Source organism: Polypterus senegalus, chromosome 15 (assembly GCF_016835505.1).
Source record: "Polypterus senegalus isolate Bchr_013 chromosome 15, ASM1683550v1, whole genome shotgun sequence".
Classification (NCBI taxonomy): Eukaryota; Metazoa; Chordata; class Cladistia; order Polypteriformes; family Polypteridae; genus Polypterus; species Polypterus senegalus.
Genome location: NC_053168.1, coordinates 50,253,696 through 50,268,943, shown reverse-complemented (window position 1 = coordinate 50,268,943; position 15,248 = coordinate 50,253,696). Strand labels below are relative to the sequence as shown.

The following is a 15,248-nucleotide window of genomic DNA, read 5'->3' as shown; positions in this document are numbered from 1 at the left end:
GCAAATTGCAATTAGTTTATTTAACATAGGGCAGCACTGTGGCTCAGCAATTAGCATTGCCCTCTTATGGACGCAGTTTTCAGTCGTCTTCTGTGTGGACTTTATACATCATGTATAGCAGTTTAATTGGGGACTGTTTTTTTTTTTTTGTAATTGTAGGAAACATTCTCTACAATCAAGTCAAGCTTAATAAAACAGAATTCAGCCCCCATAACTGGAGACTCTTAATTTGCTCCAGATGTTGCTGGATAGAATAGGACAGGACAGGCTAGACTCTGCTGAACTGACTAGTAACTCCAAATTGGTTCTTCAATGGACTGATGTCCTGCCTAGGGTTGGTTTATATTATTCATGAAGCTATTAAGATAGGCCCCACCAGCCAATGATTCCATAGTGGAATGAGCAGTCATGGAATTAAAAAATGGTTTCAGTAATGCTCATTAATAATTATCTTCTCCCTGTGCACGGGGTTAGATACAGTAGGCTTAACTGACAACTTATACAAATCATCATAAAATTGTGTGAAGTGATGGTACATGAAGGTATGATTATACTATATGCAAACACAGAATTCTCTGTATCAAATATGTAGGCAAAGAACAAAATAATGAGGAAATAATCTTTATTCTAAGGATCCTTCAAAGTATTCACAAACACTGTACATGTTAAAAAATCATCACAATTCTGTACTTTTTACACTATTGAGAAGATTGGTAACACTAAAAATTAATCAATCATCAAGGCTGTGTTCTCAGAAATAAGTCTATAACCACAAGAATCTGTATGGTATGGTATGTGGCATCTTTATTTATACAAGACTCCTATATAGCCTCTGGCCTCTTACTGATGTGGCTAATATAATGTCATATTAGACTATGTAAACATTTTACCTCATCTGAAGAGGGGAAACTCTGACCAACCTGTTCTTGCAACTCATCATAAGTTTCATTTGACTCCGATTCCTTAACCTTTTTATCGTCTATGTGATTAGTATTCTTCTCCAATGAAATATTCTCCAATTCTCCAGACCCATCAGATATGCTTAAATCTTGCCTCCAAAGTTTTTCAATCAATTCTATATCCTAAATTATAATAAAAAACACATATTAAAGAATAAGTAACTATGACATTTGCACCATTTAATAATTTGCTAAACAATAATTTAAAAGTAGCTTTTAACCTATAGTTTCGCAAACCTATTTCCTTTCCCAGTTACAAAACAAATTAATATTAACACAAATAAAGGTGATAATGTAAACACGTTTATATTTACAAACATATTTACACATGCAAATGCAGAAGCAAAGCTATATACCTATTTTTTAAAGGAGGAGGAACAATGTGAAGAAAATAACAGGACATGAAATCATTAAGAATATAAAAACAGAATTTGAGATATGAATTTCTTGGCTTCTCATACTCTGACTCCTTCTCATTTCTTACATTACACATCTTCTTTTGAAATATGAAAGATGTTGGCAGTAAACTGAATGTAACTTTAAATCTTCACAGGTCACTAGAAGAATGTACATATCTATATCTGTCTGTCTATACAGTATATAATGCTAAGTCTGTTTATCTGTCACATTATTATGGCCAGATGTGCTCCTGAAATTCACTGGCCAGAAAAGGTTATTGTAATAAAACCATGGTCCCAGCAAGCCCATCTATTGATAATCCCTCAGAACATGGTAAATACGTGTTCAGAATTCATTAAGTATTTTGTTTATTGATCATCAAATTTTATTAAATGTCAGTAAAGGACCACAAAATGACCTGTGGTATGTTTACAGCAAGATGCTGCACCACAATGACAAACAAGAAATAATCCTGAATATAGACCAATTGACTAGCAGATAAGCATAATGACTCCTAGGCATGCAAGACAAATATGAGGTTATATTGTTAACTACTCAAAATTTTCAGCTATATAAAGGCAATGTTTTTACATCCTTACATCAAGGTTTCCTTGAAGAACACAACTTATAAAAGTTACATCGGTGATTAATGTCAAAGTGTATTTTTTCACGTTGAAAACAAAAGAATGTGTTGACAAAGTATAAAAGTTACTTTAGCTCTAGATGAGCCACAGAAGTAATTAAAGGCATTATCACTTCTACAGGAACCACTAGAAGTAACTAGAAAACATCGGAAGTTTCAACAGCACCTTATCTTTATTTATATTTTATTTTAGGAACAAATATCTTCATACTTCCCCTAGTTACAACATAAACTAGGGTTGAGAAGAACAAGCATTTGAACTACTACAGTATCCAACTACAGTTATCAAAAGCAGATTAAAAAAGATCTAGCTAACAGAATTACTCAAAAGAATAAGAAATTACAAATGTAAAATATTAAATAAAACTATTGTCATTACACACATTAAGTGACTTGTACAAGTTCTCAGATCTCACATATAACAAGCTTACCTACTAACAGTCATCTGGTGAAAATGATGCTTTTCCTTTCCATCCTCAATATTTCTGTTTGATTTATCCCACAATTACGTTTCCATCTTTAAACCCTAACCCTAAAATGATACCCAAAATTTGGTAAACAGGATATCTAATGAGTGTTGCATTGCCACGTGTTTTGTTATTTTTTCAGATCATACACTATTTTTCATTTCTTAACTTCTGTTAGCCCCATTTTAAATGCTGTATTAGGCAGACTGGAATTTCACTTCATGTCAGGAGATGCCAAGCTATTCACTCCAGTCACTTTAAGTCAGTATTACTTTGTCAACATGTTGACTATTATTAATTATGAAAGAAGGATTTGTGTCAGAGAGAGAAGCATGCTAATACAATGAAATAATGTGTAAACATTTCACTTCTTTTTGCATGAATCAATGATGTCAAATACATTCCTTACTTAGCCTCTCCAGCATTTGTGTCTTATACATCTTTGTTCTGTGTACAAACCACAAACAAAAGTTGTCAGATCTAAATTTTGAGGATTTTTCAAATGATGAGCATTAAAGGGAAAAAATGACCAAATTATACGATATAGCAACTTACATGTGTATATGTTTATAAACCAGACTTAAAACATGCTATTATACTGAAGTCAATAATAGCCTAAGGACTGGTACCATCTCTCCTTTTGTGTGCAAAATCTTTTTGTTCATTTTTGTTAAATTATTTTAAAAAAATTTCAAAAGTACTTTCATAGTACAGTTCAGTAATGTTCTTTAAAATTAAAAATAAAAACCATTCCTGCCTTGGGATCTACGCTCGCTGGGATAGACTCAGCCCTCCTCGACCCTTCTCAGGATTAATTGGTTTTAGAAAATGGTATGGTATGGGATCATACAATATTGTAGATAATGCCTGTCGGTTAAAGTGTGACAAGAGTTTATTTTACTAGCTACATCTGTTTTTATGTAAGGAACATGACAGTCCCACTGAGCCAGCTGTGAACAGGGAAAGGCCTATAGGAGTGAATTCTAACAGAAGATTCTTAAATGCAAAAAAGCAGCTGTGAAAGGATTATAAACATAGAATAATTTCACTTTGATTACTGCTTAAGGCAATCAATCGCTTTTGTTATCCAGTGTTTCTGTTTTAGTTCACTATTGGAAAAACTATGCTTAAACAAAGGACTACTCTTTACAAAATGATACTTAAAAATACCATTATTTTTTAACTCTCATATTCACTACAGTGATCCCTTGTAGTAAGTGCTGTTTTAATTTACTTATGCATATGAATTAAGTTCGTATTTTTAAAGAAATATTTCTATCAACCATACCTGCTTGAAACATCTATCCATATTGGCATTATGTGTTGCACTCCGCTCAAGTGCACTCTTCATGCCTGCTAGGGTAATCGGCACTTGAGTTTGTGCATTCAGAAACTTAAAGGTCTTACTTAATGTGGTGATGGACTACTACTGTCTGAGGTTCTAGAAATTACGAATAGTTGATCTCTTAGATATAAGTTAGTTTGTGACCAAGCTAGTCAGAAAAGACTCATCAGGAACAGTTAAAGATGAGTGAGATTCCAGACCAAACAATCAATAGTAATACAGTCCATCTACCTTTTTTTTTAATCCAGTTAATCCAAGTCAGAATCTAGCAGCCAAAAATACTCTTCCAGTATCAAATATTTGTAATAGGTATGAACCAGTCCTGGATGGCAGTCTGTCATAGGACATTCATTAATATATTCATACTAATTCATTCTGGACCAAAATCAAGTGATAAATTAGCCAAACCTGCATGTCTTTGGGATTTGGAAGGAAAACCGCCATTGTGGGCATGTGGAAAATGTGCAAACTACACACATGGACTTTAGCTCTAGCTTCACAGAGCTGCAACAGACAGCACTAACCACTGTGCCAATGTAATGGTCTGCATTTTGAAAAGTTCTCTTAAACAGTAAGTTTTTAAAAGTAACATTTAAGAATGTGGTACTCAACAAGGATGCCCCATATTACATTTGCTGTTTGCAATCACCATTGAACCTTTGGCTGTATACTTTTGAAACGCATCGGAGATAAAGGGGATTTTCAGAGAAGGACTTGAACAGAAAATATCACTATTTGCAGATGATACTGTACTGTATATAACGGACTCACAAAATTCTGTGCCAGCAGTCCTAAAGGCATTACCAGATTTTCAAAAGATATCTGGACTTAAAATCCATTTGAATAAAAGAAAGCTTTTCCAATGAATGCTCAGGCACGTAATATCGGACTGGACACCTTCCCATTATCTTAGCATATCAGTTTAAATATCTAGGGGTAAATATTACAAGTAAATATAAAGCTCATTTTCAATAAAATTTTGCTGTCTGCATGGAAATAATTAAACAAATTGTGACTAGAGGGTCTACCCTCCACCTTACATTAGATGGGAGAATCAGTGTTAAGATGACCATCCTTCCTAAGCTGCTGTTCCTATCTAAGCATCCCCATATGAGAGGTTCGGAGCATGCGCTGATACAGCACATTGCCGCACCCACCACATGACAAATCAATTCAGGATCCCAAATTAGGGCCAGAGTGCAGCCATGTAATGGGTGACACCTCAGCACCACACTAGCTCAGATGGAATGGAATAGTGTGAGGTTTTCTATGGTGGCTGGAGTGCCAATTCTGCCACCAATCCCCAGGTTTTTACCTGCAAGTTGTAGGGCCTAAATGCAGGGCTGGAAGCAGATTAACCTCATACCCAGGACAGAGCAATTGCAGGTTAAAGGCCTTCCTCAAGGGCCCAACAAAGTAGAGTCAGTTTTGGTATTTACGAGATTTGAACCGACAAGCTCCCGATTACCAGTGCAGATCCCTACCTCAGAGCCACCACTCCGCCTGTTAATTCCTATATACATTTACAAATAATTTTTAAAATAAATTGCTCAAAGATAACTTCATTTATTTGAAATTTGAAACATTCACGCTTCCAAAGGGCAACTCTACAATGATCTAAAGCAAAAGGGGGCATTATACTACCCAACTTTCAATTTTATTACTGGGTTGCAAATATACAAGCTATAAAGACCTGGGGCCTCATCTATAAACAGCGTGTATGCACAAAAATGTTGCTTAAGCCCGTTTCCACTCTCAAATTGCTATGTATAAAACCTAAACTTGGTGTAAAGCCATCCATATTTTCACGCTAGCTAAAACCCCGGCGTACGCAAGTTCTCTGCTCGGTTTTGCAAACTGGCAGCACCCGGCGTCAAAGCAGTGCTTTTGTTCCAGTGTGGTTTCCCTTTCTTTTTTAGATGCACATCCCTGACACAGCTTTATAAATGCACTGAAATTAGCCGCATACCAAAGCTGCTATAGCGTTGTTACTCTCACTGTACCTTCTTCTTTCAGCTTCTGCCGTTAGGGGTTGCCACAGCGGATCATCTTTTTCCATATAATTCTCACTGCACCACTCTGAGTATTTATATCACTGTATCTGAGTGTGGAATCACAGCTCTACAGCAGCTGATTGGAAAGAGAATTATCGGTATACAGCATCAAGCACACGCTGCCTCAGCTATGCTGTCTATTTGCACTGCTCATTTGACAAATGCTTCTGATCCTTTCCTGTAGGGACATCGCGGGTCTCATCAAGAACTGTAAACACACTCAATCAGTCCATCAAATGCTCCTTGTAGAACGCTTTGTACTTATAAGTACAATTACCTCACTGTAAACTTGCGATATAGTTATAATATTGCACAACCTGCACCACTTTATAAAGCGCGTATTTACATATGATGACGATATAATTTTTAAGATGAAATGCAGCAAAATATGTTTATTACATGATACAGATAAAATGTTAACATCATTTAAATAATCTATATTGTTAATAATTAAACATGTGAGGACTTGGTGCAGCGCTAGTTAGTTCAGGGATTGTTCCTGCCTCGTGCTGTATTCTTGCTGGTGCTGGCACGACACTGGAAGGATAGATGGGTGGAATACTTAGACATGTACTACGAAGATATTTCAATGTTCCTTAAAAGTTTTGAAGTTCTAAGCTTACAGATGGCTAAACATCTATTACAGAGCTGATTGTATGGCGATTGGTTACTTGGAGAAAGAAAAGGAAGGACAGGAATTGGAGATTAGTACATTTGAAAGAGACAGTACTGCTGCAATAAGTTCATTCATCGAAGGTCGCGTACGGCGCAGCAAGCATCTTGCGGGAGACGTGAACAATCTATGGACAGGGCGCCAGCTCATCAGTATCACTGCGCCACTGTGTTCCCATGTTTAATAAAATGCTTTAACTCCTATCATCATGAAAATTATATTAAGTATACATCTCAGTATTTTAATTATTCAGCTGTAATATCACTAATGTACTGGATTCTGTGTCCTGTCGGAGGAAGAGAAAGCCTGTTTAAGAAGCAAGTAGTGATTCACACATATAGAGCACATAGAAGAACACATACAAAACAAAGCATTTAACGTGCTACTTTAGTTATGATGGGATTTGAGAAACTAGTAAATTAAATGATTTAAAGATGAAGTTTATGATGTTCTACTTTAATGACAAAATAAACTACGTGATTAAAAGTGGAAATTTCGAAATTAAAGTTGATATTTGAGTTTTTTCTCATTGTGTCCCTATTTTTTTTTCTTTTCTCTGTACCCTAATAAGCTTTCATATGACACTCAGACGGTGGACTACGACTCACCTTTTTACGGTAACTTTGATATTTGACAACTTCTTTTTTATTTTGGGCACTGTGCGACTTTGTAAACTTGAGCTTTCTAGTTTCTCCAATACTATATGTCACTCAACCAACTTCCTTTTGTTGTTTATACCACTGTTTAAACCAATAAATAGTATGTTGGTATTCGCTGAAATTCTTCTATTCCACCCATTCCCTCCCCCCGTGCCATTTCCATTGTCTTTTCACAGAACTTTGAGCTTAAGGGCTATTTATATTAATTTGCATATTCAAAGAGGCGTAATTCTGGGAGGAGCTTGGTCGGTGCAGCAGGCACGTGCACGTGCATTACTTTTCACACTGACCAGGATTTATGGAGCAGAAGAACGTGGAAGTTGGCGAACACAGAGATGTATGCATCTGGATTTTTTTGTGTGTACGCACATTTCCACTTTTGTCCTTACACCGTGTTTTATTGTGAATTCTATGCACGCCGTTATGCATAAGGCCCCTGTACATCAACACAAATGAATGAATATCTACAAGCCTGGTCTGCAAAGGAAATAAAATCTTGCAGTACTTCTTTATATTCCCTGCTTTGTGCCCCAGTTAATACAACCTATCATCATTACTAAAAATCCAATCATCATTACTAAAAATCCAATTATCCTTCATTCTTTCAGAATATAGAACCAATGTAGGAAGCACTTTAGACAGAAAAGCTTTTTTCTGTTGCTTCTCTACATAGCAACCACTTTTTTCCACCTTCTAGATAGAACATATACACTATTCAATGTCTGGAAAATGTCCGGGATCAAAACACTTAAAAGACTGAATGCCTTTGCATCCTACAACAATTACACTCCAAATACAACTTTTCATCAACACAATTCCTCCACTACTTTCAAGCTAGAAGCTTTGCTAAACAGAACTTGCCCAATTTTCCTCACCTTCCACCTTGTTCTATTCCAGAAGAATTATTGATCAGCCTTGAAGACTCATATAGCATCTCTGCAATTTATAAAAATATTTTAAAGTCTCTTCCTTTCAAAGACCCCAGGGTATGTTGGGGAAAGGATCTGTCACTCAATATTTCAGAAAAGGAGTGGAAGGCAGCCATGCACAGATACACTCGAGCTCTATATGTGCAAAGCATTCAGTCACTCAACTTAAAATCTTTTATTGAATGCATTTATCTCATTTAAAATTGTCCAAAATGTTTCCAGGGCAAGATTCAAACTGTAAACGTTGCAATTTAGCTCCAGCCTCACTGGACCACATGTTCTGGGCGTGCACAAAATTAACAACATTTTCTATCAAACAGCCTTGGTGTCACAATCACTCCTAACCCATTAACAGCTGTGTTTGGTGTACTCCCAGATGGCCTTGAAGTGGAGAAGGTCAAACAAATTCTAATTTTCTTTACTACACTACTAGCACGTAGACTTATTTTGCTCAACTGGAAGAATCCCACTCTACCACTCTTAAGTCAGTGAGTAACCGATGTTCTATACTACTTGAAATTGCTGTTCCTGTTCACATTGATGTCAGTTTGGACTTAACTGAATTGAAAAATTAAGTTCAGCAATTGCTATTGATGCAGGCAATGTGGCACAAATTTTCAGCAATTGAAACAACGCTGGAAACACTTGATTAAGCATGAAACCCTTGAATATATCCATGACTGCTAGGGCACTATTCTTTGGGCAAATGTAGGCAGAATTAAGCACCTTAAGTTATTAGTCCCAATCCAAATGACTTTAAATTGTACCTCGCTTTTTTAGTCAGAGCAAGCAGTTGGTTACAGATCTCCATGATTTTTCAGTGCTTTGTTTAACTGCAATATACTTGAGCTGATAGGTAGGTAAAAAATGTAGAGCATTGTGAAAAATGATTTTATGGATCTCTAGTAATTTTTGAAAGAGGGTAGTGTCTGATAGACATTATAAGACAGCTACAAAAGCTAGCATTATAAGCAAAGTACAGTACAGTGGTGTGAAAAACTATTTGCCCCCTTCCTGATTTCTTATTCTTTTGCATGTTTGTCACACAAAATGTTTCTGATCATCAAACACATTTAACCATTTGTCAAATATAACATGAGTAAACACAAAATGCAGTTTTTAAATGATGGTTTTTATTATTTAGGGAGAAAACAAAATCCAAACCTACATGGCCCTGTGTGAAAAAGTAATTGCCCCCTGAACCTAATAACTGGTTGGGCCACCCTTAGCAGCAATAACTGCAATCAAGCGTTTGCGATAACTTGCAATGAGTCTTTTACAGCGCTCTGGAGGAATTTTGGCCCACTCATCTTTGCAGAATTGTTGTAATTCAGCTTTATTTGAGGGTTTTCTAGCATGAACCGCCTTTTTAAGGTCATGCTATAGCATCTCAATTGGATTCAGGTCAGGACTTTGACTAGGCCACTCCAAAATCTTCATTTTGTTTTTCTTCAGCCATTCAGAGGTGGATTTGCTGGTGTGTTTTGGGTCATTGTCCTGTTGCAGCACCCAAGATCGCTTCAGCTTGAGTTGACGAACAGATGGCTGGACATTCTCCTTCAGGATTTTTTGGTAGACAGTAGAATTCATGGTTCCATCTATCACAGCAAGCCTTCCAGGTCCTGAAGCAGCAAAACAACCCCAGACCATCACACTACCACCACCATATTTTACTGTTGGTATGATGTTCTTTTCTGAAATGCTGTGTTCCTTTTACGCCAGATGTAACGGACATTTGCCTTCCAAAAAGTTCAACTTTTGTCTCATCAGTCCACAAGGTATTTTCCCAAAAGTCTTGGCAATCATTGAGATGTTTCTTAGCAAAATTGAGACGAGCCCTAATGTTCTTTTTGCTTAACAGTGGTTTGCGTGTTGAAAATCTGCCATGCAGGCCGTTTTTGCCCAGTCTCTTTCTTATGGTGGAGTCGTGAACACTGACCTTAATTGAGGCAAGTGAGGCCTGCAGTTCTTTAGACGTTGTCCTGGGGTCTTTTGTGACCTCTCGGATGAGTCGCTCTGCGCTCTTGGGGTAATTTTGGTCGGACGGCCACTCCTGGGAAGGTTCACCACTGTTCCATGTTTTGCCATTTGTGGATAATGGCTCTCACTGTGGTTCGCTGGAGTCCCAAAGCTTTAGAAATGGCTTTATAACCTTTACCAGACTGATAGATCTCAATTACTTCTGTTCTCATTTGTTCCTGAATTTCTTTGGATCTTGGCATGATGTCTAGCTTTTGAGGTGCTTTTGGTCTACTTCTCTGTGTCAGGCAGCTCCTATTTAAGTGATTTCTTGATTGAAACAGGTGTGGCAGTAATCAGGCCTGGGGGTGGCTACGGAAATTGAGCTCAGGTGTGATACACCACAGTTAGGTTCTTTTTTAACAAGGGGGCAATTACTTTTTCACACAGGGCCATGTAGGTTTGGATTTTTTTCTCCCTAAATAATAAAAACCATCATTTAAAAACTGCATTTTGTGTTTAATTGTGTTATATTTGACTAATGGTTAAATGTGTTTGATGATCAGAAACATTTTGTGTGACAAACATGCAAAAGAATAAGAAATCAGGAAGGGGGCAAATAGTTTTTCACACCACTGTAGGTTTAGCATGTGCACAGACATTGCAGCCAACTTTAGTGTAATACAAAACAACACTACCAGAACACAAATATTATACAATTGGTAGTAGAATTAATAGTAATTGTCATAGACCATACATTATTTCCATAGGAAATAGTAATCCGTAGCCTTTTACAGTCATGTAAATTACCACTACTTTCTCCCAAAATTCAAAGATATTCTTTTCAACCTTTGATCATCTATAAAATCCAGTACAGCCCTTACAGTGCATTATCCAGGCACTAGTAAACCACGACTGAAGCTTCTGAAAAGATATTTGCACAGGGAATTCAATATATGACCAAGTACTGTATGTTGCTGACTTAATAGAATCTGTGGTACAAATGTTCAGATCAGACTATCCACATGCATCCTTTACCCAATCGCAAATGCATTCCTTAAACGAAGTCTGTCAATACTTAAATGACAGTGTATTTTCTGCCAAGTGTAAATGTTCCATTAAAAAAAAATCTTGACTGCTCAGTTTTAGAAAATATCAGACCTACATACCTACTTCCAACCTACATCTTTAAGCCAAATTCTACAAAGAAAGTTTTTACTTTCTAAGCAATTAAATGATTATTTGAATTAAAATTATATTCTAGAAAAGTTCCAGTCTGGTTGAAGAGCACTAATATTGCTTTATTCAAAGTGGTAAACATCTGCTGCTTGTTACTGTATTATTTTAGATCTAGGTAGTGCTTCTTAAAGCAGAGAACATCACAGTATTCTTATTATTTCTCTGTAATACTGTTGTGGCTCCTCTGGCACTACTTTAAACTGGTTTCATACACATACTGTATATGTCCACATAAAACTTCTGTAAATTTAGGTGACTGTCATTCAGAATAGAAGACACAGATTATGGATAGAATCATAACCAGTCATTTAAGAATATTTGGTGAGTTTTTGAAATTCTTCAATGCACAAATTCATTTTTTTTTCATTTTACTCAGTGTCCACTGTGAAAATATACAAACACGACTTTTGAAAATAATTTAAATTTTAATACAACTATTTTGTTAATACTTATATTAATCTTAAAATGCATGGAACCCAGTCAAGACTGCTTGCCATTTTTTTTTAGAGTTTTTTTTTTTCTTTTTTACGTTTTGCATAAGTGCATGAATGAATAAATTACTAAAAAATGCATTCTGTTATATAAAAACATTTCAAATACCTCTTTAAGTTAATACCTGTTCTCCAAACCCAATATATATATATATAAAATATATAAAGCAAGTTTATAAATTCTTAGTTATATCTTCTATTGTTATTCACATAAAAGTCTTTTACAAACTTACAATAGGAAAAAAGAAAGATACTGTGCACAACATACGTGGCACTGCTTTGTTAAACACTGCTGACAATCCAATTCCTAAAATACTAATGAAAACAAAGAGGGAAGCAACAGCCACTCAAAAGCAAGAGGGCTATATAGGCTATGAATGCACAAGTATGCAGTTTGTGATTTTCTTCTTTTACATCAGCTGTAACACTTTTTAAAAATGCAAATGTCACACTATCAGTTGATTAAATTCTGCATTTCCATTCATTGTGAGGTACAGTAGACAAAAAGATACAGTACAAATTCTCCTATATATTTCATATAAAGCCCATGGTACTCGTACACCACAGCACTATTCCCGTTTTCTTTATTCTCTCCACTTTTCTTGGCCAAGGTCCTTGAGAGCCTATTATGCAGGCAGTAATAGATGCAGAACTGAAATAAGGTGTAGACAAAAAGCCAGTCTACAGATAGGTCAGTTATTCACAAATTGGAGTGATGACTCCATTCTCCTGGTACCATTATGTCAATTCACAAATTGGAGTGATGACTCCATTCTCCTGGTACCATTATGTCAACTCCATGGTTTTGAAATATGGAAAGAAATATTTCCTGACACTTTCAAAGCAATGTGATATGACGCTGTGAGCAGCTGCACTACACTAACACTGGTCAGACCAAATCCAACAAATTTGGTTTACTACCAAGACCTACTTAGATTAAGCATAAACAGCATGGCAGCAATAAGATAGTTATTTTCCAAGTGATCAATGCATGAGCTAGACATTAAATTAATTAATTTCTCCATCCAACCATCCATTATCAAATCCATCAACTCCAGCAGAACAGGGCACCAGCCTATGCCATTGTTCACCTACACATATCGCCACCATTAATCACACTGGGTTAATTCACAGTCAGCAATGAACAGAACGCATCTTTGGATGTGAAAAGAAACCAAGCATACTTGAAGAAAACCCTCACACAAACAAAGGGAGAGCATACAAACTCCACACAGAATGGTGGCCAAGCCAGAATTTGAACCATTTGTGTTGAAAGTGAATGTGTCATCAATCCCTTACATTTTCTTCACTATACACACTCTTAGATTGTATTATTATATTAAGAAAAAGCCATTAAATTGTTAATTATTACATTTGTGAGCTGGTCAATACATGTGTTAATAGTCCAACAAACCAGAAATGCACTGTTCATATCAGTCACATCCTAGTTGGTATATGAAAAATGTACAGCACTGTTTGTTAAGAATAAAGGTTTTTTTTGTAAAATGCCTTTTTCCTGTTTTCTTCATTTAATCCATCAACTGCAAATGACAGCCAGGTCAAACAACAACCTATTGCAGCTGGGGGATGTGTAAAAAAGAGCAAGTTAAAACTAGTCAAATGCTTTTACAACAAATCAATATGAGCTGTAAATGGCTAATTCATTATTCATTATTACGCCATATTTCCTGCTGTATAGGTAAAATGAAAGTTAAATAAAATGTCTTATTCTCAGAGAGTTTTTGACAGTGCAAAGGAAAAAAGGACATTGAATCAGACATAATTTAATCCATAAATATGTGTAATACTTTATTTAAACAAAACATATGCAAAATGTAAACTAATTGAAATAACAGGGGTTAGATAATTTAAATTAAAATAATGAAAATTTGACACATTTGCAAAACAGTTTGCATTTACAAATTTTACATACATAAATTCAGCAATATATAACAAAACTCCAACTCAGATTTCAAAGTTTGAAAAAGTACATTCATAAATTAGTAATAAATACTGAATTAAGGATTATGAAAGTATTTGCAACTTTAAGTGGACAATTACAAGGATCTGTGGGTAAATTATTTTGAATCTTGTAAATTCATATCTTAGGCTGAAAGAGCAGGAGGAGTATCAATTACATACATTTTCTTTCTCTAGTAGAGGGTTGTAGGGAATTAATCCCTTAATTTGCCTGTTCATCATAGATGCACTCAAATACCCATACTCAAACATTTTTCTCCAAAACATACAGTACACCCATTTTGAAACTCACTGAATTCAATTATGAGGTTGATTCACACGGAACAAGACAAAGTGAAACCATGAACAAGGTGCTACTCTATCACTCCAATGCACACTCAATGCGATATAAGATGCAGATGAACACTTTAATTAATATATATATATATATATATATATATATATATATATATATAATTCCACCAATTATATTTTGTTTAATAACTTCAAGGCCAATTGGGTTGTGCTGGATTGTTCTGCCATGTGAAACTGGCATCTTTGTTTATATAATGGTGCCAAGCCTGTACCTGTCCAAAGACCCTGTGTTATTACAATTCCATTGCTTAATTGTGACATAAAGTCCATTATGAAAATGGTTGAAAACATGCCCATTATGGAACATTCCATAATGGACATGTCAATGAACTGTACTATCTCTGTTATACCAAAAGTCTAATTCTTCCTAGGACATTAGATTTTCTATTGTTAACCTTAGTTAATGTGATTTCTGGATGAAAAATCTTCCCACATATTTTCTGTACACACTTCCTCTAATTTTATTATTGCAGGAAGTCAAAGTTCATCCAGGCAACAGTTTGGCAAGGATTCATACCCACTCTCCTGCAGTAGTGGAAAAAGCACCATCTTTGAATCATGCATCATACAAAAAAAAAATTAAGAAATTTTCAGATAAAACTTGGCAAACACCACTGCCTGCTATGCTATGGGCAACACTGCAATATTGTCAGTTATTAAAAGATTTATATCATCACCCAGAAAAAAAAAGTACTATCTTCAAGAATGCTATGTTAAACACCTTGAGTAACTGCTTTTAGGTCTCTGAGTCACCAAACTCAAAAAACTCACTATGCACTATGGCAAAAAAAGATATATTTTGTTTTTTCACTACTTTCAATGTATGCACGTGTCACATGTAAAATACTCCTTATAAGGCAAAAATTTGCATTCCATTAATGCAGAACTTTCATTATACTCTGCATGGTTTATTCAGCGCCTCAACAGTAAAATAAAAGAATATGGCATCCCTGATTGGATAACCAAGTCAGAAAATGGGTGGATGGAAGAATAAATAAATATGTGCACAATTACAAGGTTGAAAATAAATATACCAGAACAAAGGTTTAATTTTGCCTTCCCACACACCAACTAAGTAAACTATGTATTTTCTCTTT

General features: G+C 35.6%; 2 protein-coding genes across 3 annotated transcripts in view; one reads left to right on the top strand and one right to left on the bottom strand.

The window, feature by feature from the left end:
- The window catches only part of LOC120516067 (chromobox protein homolog 3-like), a 126,002-nt gene that overhangs the window by 72,307 nt on the left and 38,447 nt on the right, over positions 1–15,248 (top strand). The window lies entirely within an intron of this gene.
- The window catches only part of LOC120516066 (endoplasmic reticulum membrane sensor NFE2L1-like), a 41,304-nt gene that overhangs the window by 24,258 nt on the left and 1,798 nt on the right, over positions 1–15,248 (bottom strand). The window contains exon 2 of one of the 2 annotated variants that reach the window (XM_039737514.1): positions 891–1,082. In XM_039737514.1, coding sequence (XP_039593448.1) covers positions 891–1,082 — 192 coding nt within the window. The remainder of the gene's footprint in view (positions 1–890; positions 1,083–15,248) is intronic. The other variant, XM_039737515.1, reaches the window with a different exon arrangement.